Source organism: Sturnus vulgaris, chromosome 24 (genome assembly GCF_052056855.1).
Source record: "Sturnus vulgaris isolate bStuVul1 chromosome 24, bStuVul1.hap1, whole genome shotgun sequence".
NCBI classification, from domain to species: Eukaryota; Metazoa; Chordata; class Aves; order Passeriformes; family Sturnidae; genus Sturnus; species Sturnus vulgaris.
The window spans coordinates 6,119,673-6,133,389 of NC_142266.1; the positions used below are offsets into that span (position 1 = coordinate 6,119,673).

Consider the following 13,717-nt stretch of genomic DNA (forward strand, 5'->3'; position numbering starts at 1 on the left):
CTGCCGGTACCGGAGGGGCCGCGGTCCAGCCGCCGGCTCAGCCCCCGCCGCTCCCGCCCCTCTTGTAGCCGCGGGCCCCCCGCCCCCCCCCCCCGGCGGCGACGCTCGTCCATTGGCTGGGAGAGCTGTCAATCAAGCGGGAGGGGCCGCGGGGTGGGGGTCGAGGTGGGATACTGGGGGGTACTGGGATGGTGGGAGGGGAAATGGGAACAGGGATGCTGCGATCGGGGTGCTGGGGGATACTGGAGGTGGGGTCTCAGGGATGCTGGGACCGGGATGCAGGGGAATGTTGGCAGCGGGATTCCGGGGACCGGGATGCTGGGGGATGCTGGAGGTGGGATCCCAGAGATGTTGAGGCTAAGAAGCTGAGGGATGTTGGCTGTGGAATCCCAGGGATGCTGGGACCGGGATGCTGGGGGATGCTGGCAGTAGGATCCCGGGGATGCTGGCCCCTCAATGGGACACTGGGACACACCAGGGGCTCATCACTTGGCAGAGGCGCAGCTGAAGCGCAGAGGACAGAGGGACAAGAAAACCACTTTGATCTCCAGAACCAAACGTGGAATGTTTCCATGGAGATCGCAGAGCGCTTTTCCCGGTGACCTTGGCACGCTGCTGTGATCCCAGTGCCACCTGGGCCCGTCCACAGCTGCCCCTCTGCATCTGGTGGCCGCTGAGCCTGGATGAAGTGTCTGGCCAGCCGGGGCTGCTCCCCATCCCATCCCATCCCACCCCATCCCACCCCATCCCACCCCATCCTATTCCCAGTAAGGCAGTGGGGTGCCATGGGGTGCTCAGTCCTCCTCCAAGGCACCCACCTGCCCTCAGGTGCACCCACCCTTGCTGCAGGGGTGGCTGCAGGAAGCAGCAGAAGCTGCCCCAGCTGGAGGTGAGACAGGGCTGGGTTACAAAAACCACAAATATTTGCAGCAGTGGGGCTGAAAGGCTCCATCCTCCCTCATTTTGGGGGCAGGAGGGCTGGGACCCCCCCACGGCTGGATGTGACATCCTTGTGCCAGGGCTGGACCCCACCTAGATTGAGGCGATTCAGCCGCACGGATTTTGGGTCACAGCCTCTGCTGGGCACGGGACGTGGCTCGGTGTGACCCCAAAGCCTCTCCGTGAGCGTCCCCGAGAGCTGGGGGGGATGGGATGAGCCCCCCCGGCACCGCTGGCGGTGCTTGGATGTGGAGTAAAGAAGACACCAATTAGCAGCTCTGCGAACAGCCCGTGCCCGGAGTGCTCAGGGGGACTGAAAAATTAATGAGAGCTTAATTGAAGCAGCAGAGGCTGCCAGGGCTGAGGCCGGCCCAGCTCAGCTCACGGGAAGGGGATGCCAAAGGGGCGGGGGGCGGCTGGAAGAGGCAGGGGAGTCCCAGGAGACAGAGATGCCCTTGGGATGAGGATCAGGGTGACTGGGACGTCCTTTCTGGGATTCTCACACCCCAAGTCGTGGTACTGGGGTGATGCTCGGGGGTCAAGGAGGGCTGACCACACTGTCAGAGCACCCACTGGAGCACCCAGCTGAGCCCAGCACCCAGCCTGGGGCACCCCAAAACCTGCGTGAGCCCAGGTTCCAACGGGATACTGGGTTAGCAGAGGGGACAACAGGGTGTCTGGGGGGGGACACCACTGTGCGGGCAGCTCTGGCTCCGCCACAGCTTTTCCCTCCCCACTCCTGCAGCAGCATCCCCCCAACACCCACCGCCCCCCGGGGGCGAGGAGCTCCAGGGCGCTGCTGACTCCTAAAAACCTCCCGATCCAGAGGCTCCAAGGAATGCAAAGGGCTGCAGCTTCCCCCAGCGGCTGCGGGCTGCAGCAGCACGGCCCGGGGGGCTGTGCCCGATGGGGGCGACCCCGCAGCCCCCTCTGCCCCCCTCGGGCTGCTGCAGCCGGGTCAGCCCCCCACAAACTGCGGGGGGCTGTGGGGAGCAGGAATCACGGCTGCTTATCCCAGAATCCCGACAGCTCTTGTGCCACTGCACTGCCAGGTGACCCAGCTGTGACACTGCCAGGGCTCGGGGCGTTGGTGGCTCAGCCAGCCCCTCTGTGACCCCTCCCCAAGCACAAAAGCCCCTGTAAAGGAGTGAGGAGCTGCTGTCACCCATGCCACGTCCCTGAGCGACAGCTCTGGGTGCCACTGGGCAAGCTGGACCCCCCTAACACTGGGGGGTCCGTTTTGATGTCCCCACTGTCATGCCCAGCGCTCTCCTGAGAAAAGGGGGGAGTCAGGGTAGAAAAGCAGAAATAGCCCAGTTTTGGGGTTCCCTTCCTCCTGCAGCTCTGTGCTGGTTCGTGCCACCCTAACCCGTTCTGCCCCCATCCTGGGGGAGCTGGTGAGGCACAGAGGGGGTGCTGCCTGCCCAAAACAGGGCTCCCGGCACGTGGGTCTGGTTTGTCCTCGCTGTGGTGACACCAGCTGCTTGTCCCCCTCCCCGGAGAAGGGACCGGGGGAAGCGGTGCCACCCACGGGCTGGGGCAGGACCAAAGAAATATTTGCGTTTTCCCTCCCACCGCAGGGACCTCTGATGGGGCCGGGGGGGGAGAACCCTCTCCATGTCCCCGTGTCCCCTAAACCCAGCGAGCAGCAGCCGGACCCTTCTCCCCGCCAGGCCGCAGAGCTTTGCCGGCCGGCACGCAGGGGGTTAAACATCCCCATCTCCCTCACACTTGAGACGTCACCGTCACCAGTGGCGTGGGGGGGCCGGGGGGCTATGGTGGTCTTTGTGGTGCATTCGGCAGCTGGCGCAGGGCGGCTCACGCACACGGCGGGCGGCTCGTCCCCGACACCCCGCGCTCGCCAACATCCGCAACCTCCCGGCCACCGCCACCGCCTGCCCACGCCGCGGGCTCCCACCGCCACGGTGAGCACAGGGCCACCACGGCCACGGGGACACGGCTGTCACCAGGCCTGAGAGCAGGGCGAGGGGCTGGCTGTGTCCCCCAGGGACCCTCCAGCATTCCCCCCCTCTCTCAGCTCTGCATCCCCAGCTCGGTGCTCGCCACGACTGGGGGTGCTGGGGTGGGGTGGGTGCTGGTGGGGTGGGCGATGCTGGGGTGGGTTCACCTCTCCTGGGGTTGCTGCAGCCCCGCGGTGGCCCCGGGTGGGTGCGGGCACACGGGTGGGTGCCCGCCCGCGCCGGCGGGGTGCTGCGGCTCGGCTCCCGGCAGCCCTGCGGTAAATCCGGCTGCTCCGCCGCAGCCGCAGCCGCAGCCAGGAACAGGGGAGCCCCCCTGAACCCTCTCCCGGCCCCACTCGGAGGGGGCTCAGCCCTATGGGGGGCTCACACATCCCTCCGGCTAGGGAGCTCCCCAAAGCGGGAGAGTCACGGCGCTGAGAAGCCCCAAACCCACCCTGCTCAGGGTTTGGGGTGCCCCGGCTGATCCTGGGGTGGGATCTGGTCCCGGCACCCCGATTGCCGGGATAAGCTGTGCTCCCTATGGAAAATCCTTCAGGCACCGCGCTCCCGACCCTGCGGCTGCTGCGGCGGTGCCGGCGGTGCCATGGGCGGGGGGCAGCGCCAGGGGGGCTCGGCGGCGGCGGGGGGCACCCAGCGGGCACCCGGCGGGATCCCGGCGGGCAGGGGGCTGCGGGGAGCGGGGCCAGGGCAAGGGGAAGGGGCAGGCAGCCCCCGGCCGAGGCTGCGGCGCTGCACCAGGCTGCGGTGCCCACGGCGATGCTGCGCCGCCAGCGAAGGGGCACAGCCCCAAAAACGGGGACACGGGGCATCGCTGCCCCTCCGGCGTGGCCAGCCCGGGCACTGCCCGCTCGCGGGAGGGATGCTCCTGGATGCAGGATTTGGAGCAGGAGAGGGGGTTCACGCCATGGGCTGGGTTGTCCCCATGGAGGTGACACCCGCCGTGGGGCAGGGTGCTCGTGGGGAGCGGGGAGAGGCGGCGGTGCGGGATGAGGGGCAGGTTCTGGAGCGGGCTGGGGTGCAACGAGGCCACCGCAGGGAGGGACAGAAGCCGGGTGTGGCTGGGGACAGGGAGCTGCTGTTCGCAGCCCTCCTGTGGCAGCACGGTCCTCGGTGAGCGCCGGGAGCCGGTTTGGGGGTGTCTCTCCCAGCGGATTTGGGGTGTGCAATTCCCGCAGGTCAGCAATGGGCAGCCTGCACTGGGGGGAGCCCCTCGCCCTTCCCCACAGCTCCCCTGGAAGGGATGTGCTCTGGCCCCCCGGGCCAAGTGCCACCGGGGGGGTTTAAGCACCTGGGACCGAGGAAATGGCACAAAACAGGGGCTGAGCCCCCAGCGAAGCCACCCCAGCCCAAGGGGCTGCGGTAATCCCCAAACACCATCCCTGGCACCCAACCCCTGTGCCACCGCTCTGGAGTCACCCCGGGGTGTCCTCGCACTGGGGACCCATCCCTGCCCCTTCTCTGGGCACAGGCAGAGTTCAGCAGTGACAAATCCCAGCCCCAAGCTGCCCGTCAAGGACGATGGTGGCACGGCCATGAGAATGCCCTCACGCTGGCCACAGCCTGCGTGCCAGTACCAGAACAGAGCAGGTGCCAACCTCCCACCCCACTGACTGCCCCAGCACCCCAGGGACACCCCAGGGACACCCCGGGGACACCCCAGCACTCCAGGGACCCCCCCCAGCACCCTTTCAAAACACCCCAGTGCTCAGCAGGATGAACCTCGAGGTCACTGTGCCAGAGCAGCTCTGGGTGTGTTTGGTGTACCCCGGTTACCCCAAAACCATTTCAGGCTCGTACAGCCCCAGTGTAAAGCCACCACTTACTGGGCCTGGGAGGAGGAGGAGGAGGAGGAGGAGGAGGAAGGCAGAACCATCATTGTTGATGCCAGGGGTCTGTGCTGGGGCTGGGGGGGGCACAGCCCCTTCCAGACACGAGGCCACCCCATCCTTCCCCCTCCTGCTCCAGCTCCCCCTCTCCCCTTCCCCAGCCTCATTAATTAAACCCAAGCGCTTAATTACAACCTACTGAGTCCCGCGGCTGCTTCCCGGCGCCTGCTGACACCACGGGGCCAATCCCGACCCCCCTACATCCCTGTAGGAAAAGTGGGATGCAGGGAACTGGGGGGGCATCCCATTGCCTGCAGGATTTGGGTTGTGGCTCATGGGCGGCACAAAGGGATCTTCACACAGCGCTCGGGAAAGAGCAAACCCAACCTCTGGAGCTGGGAAAGTCATCCCTGGGGATCTTGGCCTCTCCAAGGAGAGATGGGGACAGATGGCTCCACTCTGGGGTTATCCCCGAGCTGCTGGCAGGTCCCACAAGGGGTGAAGAGGGACGGGGATGCTCAGCCTGATGAGCTCCCAGTGGCAATAAAAAATAATCAAGGTAAATGAGGTGAAGGCTGGTGGCAGCATGAGATGGAGGGGAGACCCAGTGTCCCACCTGGTCACCCACCAATGGGTCCCCAGGGCAGGGAGGTGCCCAGTGGGGTGCCCTGATCCTCTTGCCTTCCTGCCCACAGGTCCCTGCCGGCCCATGAAGTGACCCAGGCGGTGGCACAGCCCCTGCTCCTGCCGTAGCCACCACTGCCACACCAGGCACTGAGGTAAGGACCCAAGGGCGTGGCCGTGGGGTGGGTGGGATGCTCTGGCACGGGTACCAGACCCCCAAACTGGGTCTGTGGGGCATAATTCCCACTTGGGGTCTTCCCCTATCCATGGGAGATGCCCAGCCCCATAACCCAGGGGAATGGCATGACACCGTGGGGGTCACCCCGGGGAAGCCCCCGTCCCTTGGGGATGCCAGGGTTGGGGAGCTGGGGTGTCTCAGGGGTGGCAGCACGGCCAGGGGTGCCCCAGGAGCACAAGGCTCCCAGACCCTCACCCCTCTTCCCTTCCCACCTCTGGAACTGGCAGAAGTGCTGGGAGAGCTGTCACATTCCAGGGGGATCGTGGAATGTCATTCCATCACAGCAGCCAGGAGGGATGGGGTGGGCACGGGGAGGTGCCGTGGTGGTGGCCCTGGGGGCTCAGGGGTGCCGGGGTGTCTGGCCGGTGGCACCCGTGCTGTTCCACTCTGTTCTGTTTCTCTTGCTCAGGTCTGCTGGCCATGGGCAACCTGATAAAGGTATTGGGCAAAGATTTAGAAAACTGTCCTCATTTTTTCCTGGATTTTGAAAGTAAGTCCCATGAGCAGGGTGGGCATGGGGTGGGCACCAGGGCTGCCACCGTGGCTGCTGTCCAGAGGATGGGGACAGGCACAGCGTCCCCGAGCAGCCCCGTGTCCCCAGGTGCCTTAGGGCCCTGGAAAAGTCTCCAAAATGGGGCAGGGGACCGGGACTCCAGGAGATGCCCCATCCCTCAGAGAGTGGGGCAGACGTCCTGGCTGAGTGGTGGGATGCAGGATGCAGCAGGACCCGGCCCGGGACCACCTCAGGCACACACCCACTGCTGTTAGCTGGTGGCACTGGTGGCCGTGTGGCATGTCCCGTGACACCGGCAGGACAGGGACAGCCTGCAGGCTGGGAAAGGAGGAGGGAATGATCCGAGCTACCTGCACTGCTGGGAAGGTCAGTGCAGCCTGCACCGAGGGATGGGGAGCAGGGACCTGCCTCAGCTTCCCCTGGATCTGGGCTAAGAGGACAGGAAAGGACAGCTCGAGGCCCCCCAGGCTGGACACGGGGGGCACAGGACACGGTGGCCACTGTGGCAGGATGCCAGGCTGGGCACAGCCCCAGGGCTCCCCTGGCTCCCCCTCCCGCAATTCCTAACAGGGCAGAGCTCGGAGCAGGAGTGAGGAGGGTGAAAAGAGCGCGGTGGCATCTGCTCGCCCCAGCCCTGGCCCCAGTTCCACCCCCAGCGGGGACAGGCCGTGCACAGCTCCCCACAACCCCTCCGACTCCTGCACCCCCCAAAATACCCCGGCACGGGGTCACAGAGCCCCCTCCCCCCCTCCCACGGCGAGGGACCTTCCTGCTCCTCCTGGCTCCTTTGAGGCAGCACAAACTTTTCCTTGCCTCCAGCCCCTCCACAGCCCCCTGGCACAGGTTCTGGGGGCTCCCCAGGACCCCTCATTTCGGGGCTGGCTCTGCACTAGAGTAGGGGTTTGGCTGTGGCCAATACTCCAGGGACTTCAGGGACCTCCCGGCGGCTTCTCCTCCCTTCGCTCCTCCCTCTCCATCACCCCATCCGCCAGCGCTCATCACCATCGGGGGGGAAGAGGCTGCACCGGGGCCCCGGTGACCCCCGGAGCCCCCCGGGAGCAGCGGGGGGAGCACGGGGCTCCGGCCACCGCCGCTGCCCCAGCCCAGCGCCTCTTCCCCGGGCTCCACCTCACCATCATGCTTTTTTCCTCTTGTTTCTTCTCTTGCAGGTTTCACATGGGGAACCTTCTAAAAGTGTTGACTTATAACGAACTTGACCAAGGCCCTAATTTTTTCCTTGACTTTGAAAGTGAGATGGGATTTTTATTTTCCGTTTTCGTTTCGTACTTATCCTGAGTTCCACATCCACACCATTTTGAGTTCTTTGTCCCCCCCCCCCCACCCCGTCGCCCATCGCATCGCGCCCATCCCAGACGTCCTCCCCCCACCTTTGCCATCCGGGGGTGTCCCCGGGGAGGGGGGCCAGACCCGTGGCCGGGGGCTGTCGCTCCTCACCTCTCTCCCCCGGGGCACTTTGCAGCCTCTCGGGGCCGAGCGCTGCTCGGGGACCCGTCGTGGTGAGCAGGACCGCGGGCACAGGGCAGCCAGGACTCACCCCTCACCTGTCCCCCCACTCCACGGCTTGACTCGAGCTCGGGCAAGGAGAACGGACCAGGGGGAGCATCCCGCCAGGAAGGGCTGCGGGCAGGCGGGGGAGCCGTGGGATGGGGTGCTGGCACCCCGATCCGGCTCTCCCCGCCCCGGGCCCCGCTCAGAGCCCTCCGGGTTTCTCTCCCCGGGGCGCTGCCCTGCAGATGCGCAGCCGACGGAGGCCGAGACAGCGGTGTGGAACCAGGTGAACGCCGTGCTGGAGGAGGCACAGACCATCCTGGCCGAGCTGCAGTCCTACACGGGAGCCGGGCAGGAGATCCGAGAGGTGGGTGCAGCTCCGGGTCCCTCTCCCCGCACACCTCACCGTGCCTTGGGGCAACCGCTGGCGCTCTCCCCTCCCCAGGCCATCCAAAACCCCGGGGACCTGCGGCTGCAGGAGCGCGCCTGGAGCGCCGTGTGCCCCCTGGTCGCCAAGCTGAAACGCTTCTACGAGTTCTCCCTGCGGCTGGGTGAGTGCCTGACCCTCCTCTGCATCCTCCCCGTGCATCCCGCATCCCTGCCCGGAGGCTGCGGGAGTGCTGGCCGTGGAGTGTGCGCTCAGCTCGGGATGCTGGGCTGTGCCTCAGTTTCCCCTGGGGGGGGTGTGTGGAGGTGCAGAGGGGGACCGGGGGTGCTCTGTCCGCAGAGAACGCCCTGCGGAGCCTGCTGGAAGCCCTCACGAGCCCCCCCTACGCCCCGACCCAGCACCTGGAGAGGGAGCAAGCGCTGGCCAAGCAGTTCGCCGAGATCCTGCACTTCACTCTCAGCTTCGATGAGCTCAAGGTGCTTCCCCTGTGCGGGGTGACAAAGAGGAGGGGTCCCCACACCTGGGAGCCAGCAGAGTCCCCCTAACCCTGGTGTCCCCCCCCCCTCAGATGACCAACCCTGCCATCCAGAACGACTTCAGCTACTACAGACGGACCATCAGCCGGAATCGCATCAACAACCTGCAGGTGACAGGACTCTGCTGCTCCCCCGGCCAGGGCTGGCCTCCCCCAGGGCTGGGAATGGCTCGTGGGGGGGCTCAGCCACCCCAGTGACCCCCATCACACCCCCCCAGCTGGATGCAGAGAGCGAGGTGAACAACGAGATGGCCAACAGGATGTCCCTGTTCTACGCCGAGGCCACCCCCATGCTGAAAACTCTCAGCAATGCCACCACCAAGTTCGTCTCAGAGGTGAGGGAGGCTGGGGGGACCCTCAGGGGGGGTGGAAAATCCCTCCAGCCACCCCACACGGGGCTGGGGGTGGAAAGAGCAGCTGGGACCTGTTGGGTTTCAGAACAAGACCCTCCCGATCGAGGACACCACTGACTGCCTGAGCACCATGGCCTGCGTGTGCAGGGTGATGCTGGAGACCCCGTGAGTGCCTCACTTTGGGCTTTGGGGGGGACATCTCGGTCCTGGGGTCCCTCTGCCACCCCACCCAGGCTCAGGTAGGGTCTCTCGTGGCACAGGGAGTACCGGAGCCGCTTCACCAACACCGAGACCCTGCTCTTCTGCATGAGGGTGATGGTCGGCGTCATCATCCTCTACGACCACGTCCACCCCGTGGGGGCCTTCGCCAAGACCTCCAAGATCGATGTGAGTGGTCTTGGGGGGTCACAGTTTTGGGGACGCAGCCATGCCACTCATCCCCAGGGTCCCTCTCCCTGGTTTGAGCAGTGAGGAGGAGGATGGGGAGGAAGGGGGACACTCGTGGTTCCTCGTGGATCTCACATTCCCTCTCTCTGCCCCCATCAGATGAAAGGCTGCATTAAAGTCTTGAAAGACCAACCCTCAACCAGCACCGAGGGGCTCCTGAACGCTCTGAGGTGAGACGGGGGCTTGGGGACACAGCGGGGACACAGAGGGGTGACAGCAGAGCGGCTCGGGGGCTGTGACCTGTGTCCCCTGCCCGTCCAGGTACACCACTCGGCACCTCAACGATGACACCACGTCCAAACAGATCCGGGCCCTGCTGCAGTGAGCGCGGGGCGGCCCCCGGAGCCGCACGTCACCGTGTCACCGACGCCCATGACCATACAGCTCATTTTGTACAGAGGGAAAAGGGACGACGAGGAATACACAGAAATACTGAAAGCGAATCGAAACGGCCCCAGGACGCCCTCCCCCGCCAGGCGTTCCTGCTCCCCCCCCTTCCCACCCCCAAATCAGCACCCGCTCCTGGACACCAGGTGTGGGTGGCACCGTGGGGACACTGTGCCAGGGGGGACCGGGACCAGGCAGGAGAGACCCGGGCAAGGGAAGCGCTGATGGGGCTGGCAGCAGGGTGCCCATGGCACGGGGGCACCTTGGGGAGGGGGCAGGTGGTGCCCCTGTCCCCATCCTGGTCCCCAAGCGGAGGAGGAGGGAGAGGATGAGGAGGAGAAGGAGAAGGAAGAATTATCCCAGTGGATCTGCACTGACTCTGGAGGAAAAGGCTCAGTCTCACCTGGTAGATTTTTAATATGAGCAATTAAATCCACACTCACCTCTTCTTTTCTACATTTTTTTCGGGGGGGGGGGGGTGTGAAATAAAATGACATTTAATCTGTTTGTGGCCGGAGCGGGGCCGTCTCTGCTGTGTCCCCATCCCACGCCACCCCAGGGACCGTGACACCCTAAGGGACAAATCCCACCTCCCACAGTGACCAGGAGGGACAAACAGCCCAGTCTGTCCCCCCGTCAGCCCACCCAGAGCCCCCTCCTTCCCCAGCGCAGCTGCAGACTGGGAGCACTGGGATGCTGTGGAGGCACCAGGGGCCGGTGCCTTTGCCAGCAGATGGCCCTGTGACACCGCGACATGGCAGCCACGCTGGCCCACCCGTGCCCAGCCAGCCCTGAGGGCACCCACTCGCCCTCGCACCCCCGCCCGCAGCCCCCCGAGCTGGGGGGGACCCTCGCAGGGCAGGACCCAGTCCCAGCTCTCGGCTGGGGCTGTGTCACCCAAAAAGGGACGCTCGGGATTGTCCTCAGCGTGGCACAGGGCCAAGTCCCCCGGGATTTGGTGTCCTGCCAGTCCCTTCCTTCCCGCCACCTTTCCCGCCTGGCACACGGCAGCCTGGCACTGCTGATCCCCCCCTCTCTGTCCTGAATGTCCGGGGAGGGGACAAGGGACACCCCACGGGTGACACCACACACCCAGAGCCTCGTGCAAGGCAGCGCTGCCTCAGTTTCCCCACTGCTCCCTGTGTGTGCTGGGGGGGCACACGGGCAGTGTCCCCACGGCTCCCGGAGCTCTGGACCCCTCTGGAATCCCTCAGGGTGCCACCGTGGGGACACCCATCCCAGCCAGCTGCGACCCCCATGTCCCCAAAACTGCATGGACCCCCTTCCCAGACACAGGGCTGCACAGAGGGGACAGAGACGGGGGGACAGAGACGGGGGGACAGAGACGGGGGGACAGTCCCCAGCCCTTTGGCATTTCCTGGCATTTCCTGGGCCCAGTGCCAGGATCCTGCCGGCTTTGCCGCCAAATCCACCGAACTCCCGCAGGGGGCGGGACAGGGACACGCTCTTGCACAACCCCAGCCAACAGCTCCTTTTATTTTTAGGCTCTTGCAACATCAGGATTTGCGACAGCCACCTGAAATGCTGCTATGGGCTCCCTGCCCTGCTCCCGAGCCGCTCCATGCCCCAGCCGTGCCTCAGTTTCCCCATTAGTTCCTTTGTCCTGTGATGGCAGCGGTGTCACCCAGTCCTGCTGAGCCCAAATGGGCCCCGTTAAATCCCCCCGGAGCACAAGGATCCCACCTGGGAGCTGAGGATGAGGCCAGGACACGGCTCAGTGCAGCTGCTGCGTGTCTGCAGGAGCTGCTGTCCCCAGGTGACACCGTCCCCCAGATGGTCCCTGGCCCGTCCGAGGAGCGTCCCTGCAGTGTGGGAACCGGGCTGGGAAGAGCCAGGACAGCGTCACCACCCGGGACCCTCCAACAGGAGTTAAGGGACAGCCAGATCCTTCAAAGCCACCAGTGAGCAGGGGCACAGACACCAGCTGGTCACCGGTGCTGGGAGAGGTGGCAGCTGTGTCCCAGTGCTGGTCGGGTCCTGGCACCGAGCCCGTAACATCCCCCCTGTGGTGCCCCTTGCTTGTGAGGATGGGATGAGGCCAAATTCGTGCCCAGCGTGGCACTTTTCAGGGCAGAGCAGGTGGCACATGCCACCCTGGAAAAAGGGCAGCGCTGCACGGATGAGACATTTGCTGTCGGAGCATTTTAGAGACAAAACCGGGTGAGAAAAGGGAACCAAAAGGGATGTCCAACTCCTTGATCATCAGAGACACATCTGAGCTCACGGCTCTGGGGACAGTGGGCACCCATGAGGGCAGGGGCAGCTCGGAGCCCTGGCAGGGCTGCTGGAGGCAGCACTCCACGGGATGCAGGTGAGGAGGTGCTGCCCCTGCACCTCTCACTGCTGGACACGATTTGGGCGGCCACGGTGCCAGGGGGAACCCCTGGATCTGCCCCTGCTCCAGCTGGCACCCAGCCCTGCCAGCAGCCTGCCACAGGAACACACCAGCACGGTGACAAAATGCCAGGGCCCAAACCAGGGGAGTGCCCCGAGGACGGGCAGCGCCACCGGGATGGTGCCCGGTCAGCAAGGACACGGAGCTGCTCCTGGGCTCGATGCTCAGCCAGACCACGGTGCCGAGGACTTTAATTGATGGCGAGCCAAGCCACGCCGGGCCTGGACTGTTTTCTAATCCCAGTGTAATTAATGACCTTATCTTTGGCCAAAGCCATTTAGATTAAGTGGCTGGTGTGATGGGCTCGGCGGCTCCGGCTGCACAGATGGAAGAGCCGCGTTTGTCTGGGGATTAGCAGAGGGCAGATGGAGTGAAGTGCCATTCCCCATCCCCAAACCTCCCGGCAGGGACAGCAACCTGAAACCTGAGACCACAACAACTTTCTCAGCGAGCCCCTGGCAGGGACTGGCGAGCGATTCCTGCATTGTTTGTCCCTTCTGCAGGGCCCGGAGCAGCAGGAGCTGTGCCAGCACCAGGAACTGGTGTGACCCTGCCAGGAGCTCGATCCCAGCCCCTGCCTGGAGACCTTCAAACAGCAGAGGAGCAACACAGCAAGGAGAGTGACCTGCCTTGGAGAGCAACCCACGGCACGGATGCTGCCCTGCCTAAATAAACTCAGGCTCTGCTTAAATAAATTTCTCAGTGGCAGCCCTCACCTCTCCAAGGAAGAAAACTCACCTGTATGGTGGTGCTGGCAGGGTCAGGGCACGTGTCCTCCCCCCACTCCACTGCATGGATAAGGAAGTGTGACACACCCTGTTCATCTGCAACACCTGGGAACCAACACCTGGGAATGGCCTGGGAGCCCCTGGCCCCTCTGCCCAGCACAGCCCATCCCGAGCAGGCTCCTGAAGAGAACAGGCTACCGTAGAAGAGGAATAAATGTATCCGTGGGGATAACAAAGTTCATATTAAACCGATTAAGGATATTTAATCCATCTCTACCAGTATGGACATCTGACTGCACTCAGGAGCTGGAGCAGATAATCCCAACCCTTCTTCCCAGCACTGCCCCAGTGATCCCAGCCTGGCCTGGGGAGATGACTCAACATCTCAGAGCTGTCTGTCACAAACCAGCTCAGCACATGGGGCTTCACTCCCAGCTCACACTCTGTCCATCCAGGCTGGGAGAACACAATTCCACACCACGACCTCGTGGCCGTGTGCTCCAGCACTGGGCTGAGCCCACATCCATGGGTTGAGTCAGCATGGATGGCAAACAAGCCTGGGCTGGAGAAGAAGCTCAGCTGGCACAGCACAGACCCAGCATCCCAAATTCCCAGCTTTTCCCTGCATGTTCCCTTCAGTCTGAGCTCCCACCCCCCATCACACAGCCCGAGGAACTGCCCCTTGGGGTGCTGCAGGAATAATTCCACACCGAGGAACACAAACTGGAGGTTTAATCTAATCCCCACCAAAGCAGGAATCTCCAGAGCCCACGCTGGCAGATCCACCCACGCAGCCCTTCCCTGGCAGGATGAGCCCTGGCTCTTGCCACA

General features: G+C 64.6%; 1 protein-coding gene across 4 annotated transcripts; it reads left to right on the top strand.

Annotated features, from left to right (window-relative positions):
* The first annotated feature begins 2,561 nt into the window (after positions 1-2,561).
* LOC106858812 (CYFIP-related Rac1 interactor A-like) lies at positions 2,562-10,189 on the top strand. 4 transcript variants are annotated; one of them, XM_088178197.1, is made up of 13 exons: positions 2,562-2,864; positions 5,443-5,526; positions 6,019-6,099; positions 7,293-7,372; positions 7,878-7,999; positions 8,078-8,183; positions 8,360-8,496; positions 8,589-8,666; positions 8,774-8,890; positions 8,994-9,073; positions 9,169-9,295; positions 9,455-9,525; positions 9,617-10,189. In XM_088178197.1, the coding sequence occupies exons 4-13, from the start codon at positions 7,300-7,302 to the stop codon at positions 9,678-9,680; spliced, it is 975 nt and encodes a 324-aa protein (XP_088034323.1). In that variant the 5' UTR covers positions 2,562-2,864; positions 5,443-5,526; positions 6,019-6,099; positions 7,293-7,299; the 3' UTR covers positions 9,681-10,189. The 4 variants fall into 4 exon arrangements, with proteins under 4 accessions (XP_088034323.1, XP_014741153.1, XP_088034324.1 ...); XM_088178198.1 differs by having other exon boundaries at positions 2,706-2,864; positions 7,604-7,999; XM_014885667.2 differs by lacking the exon at positions 7,293-7,372 and having other exon boundaries at positions 2,649-2,864.
* Positions 10,190-13,717: the final 3,528 nt, after the last annotated feature.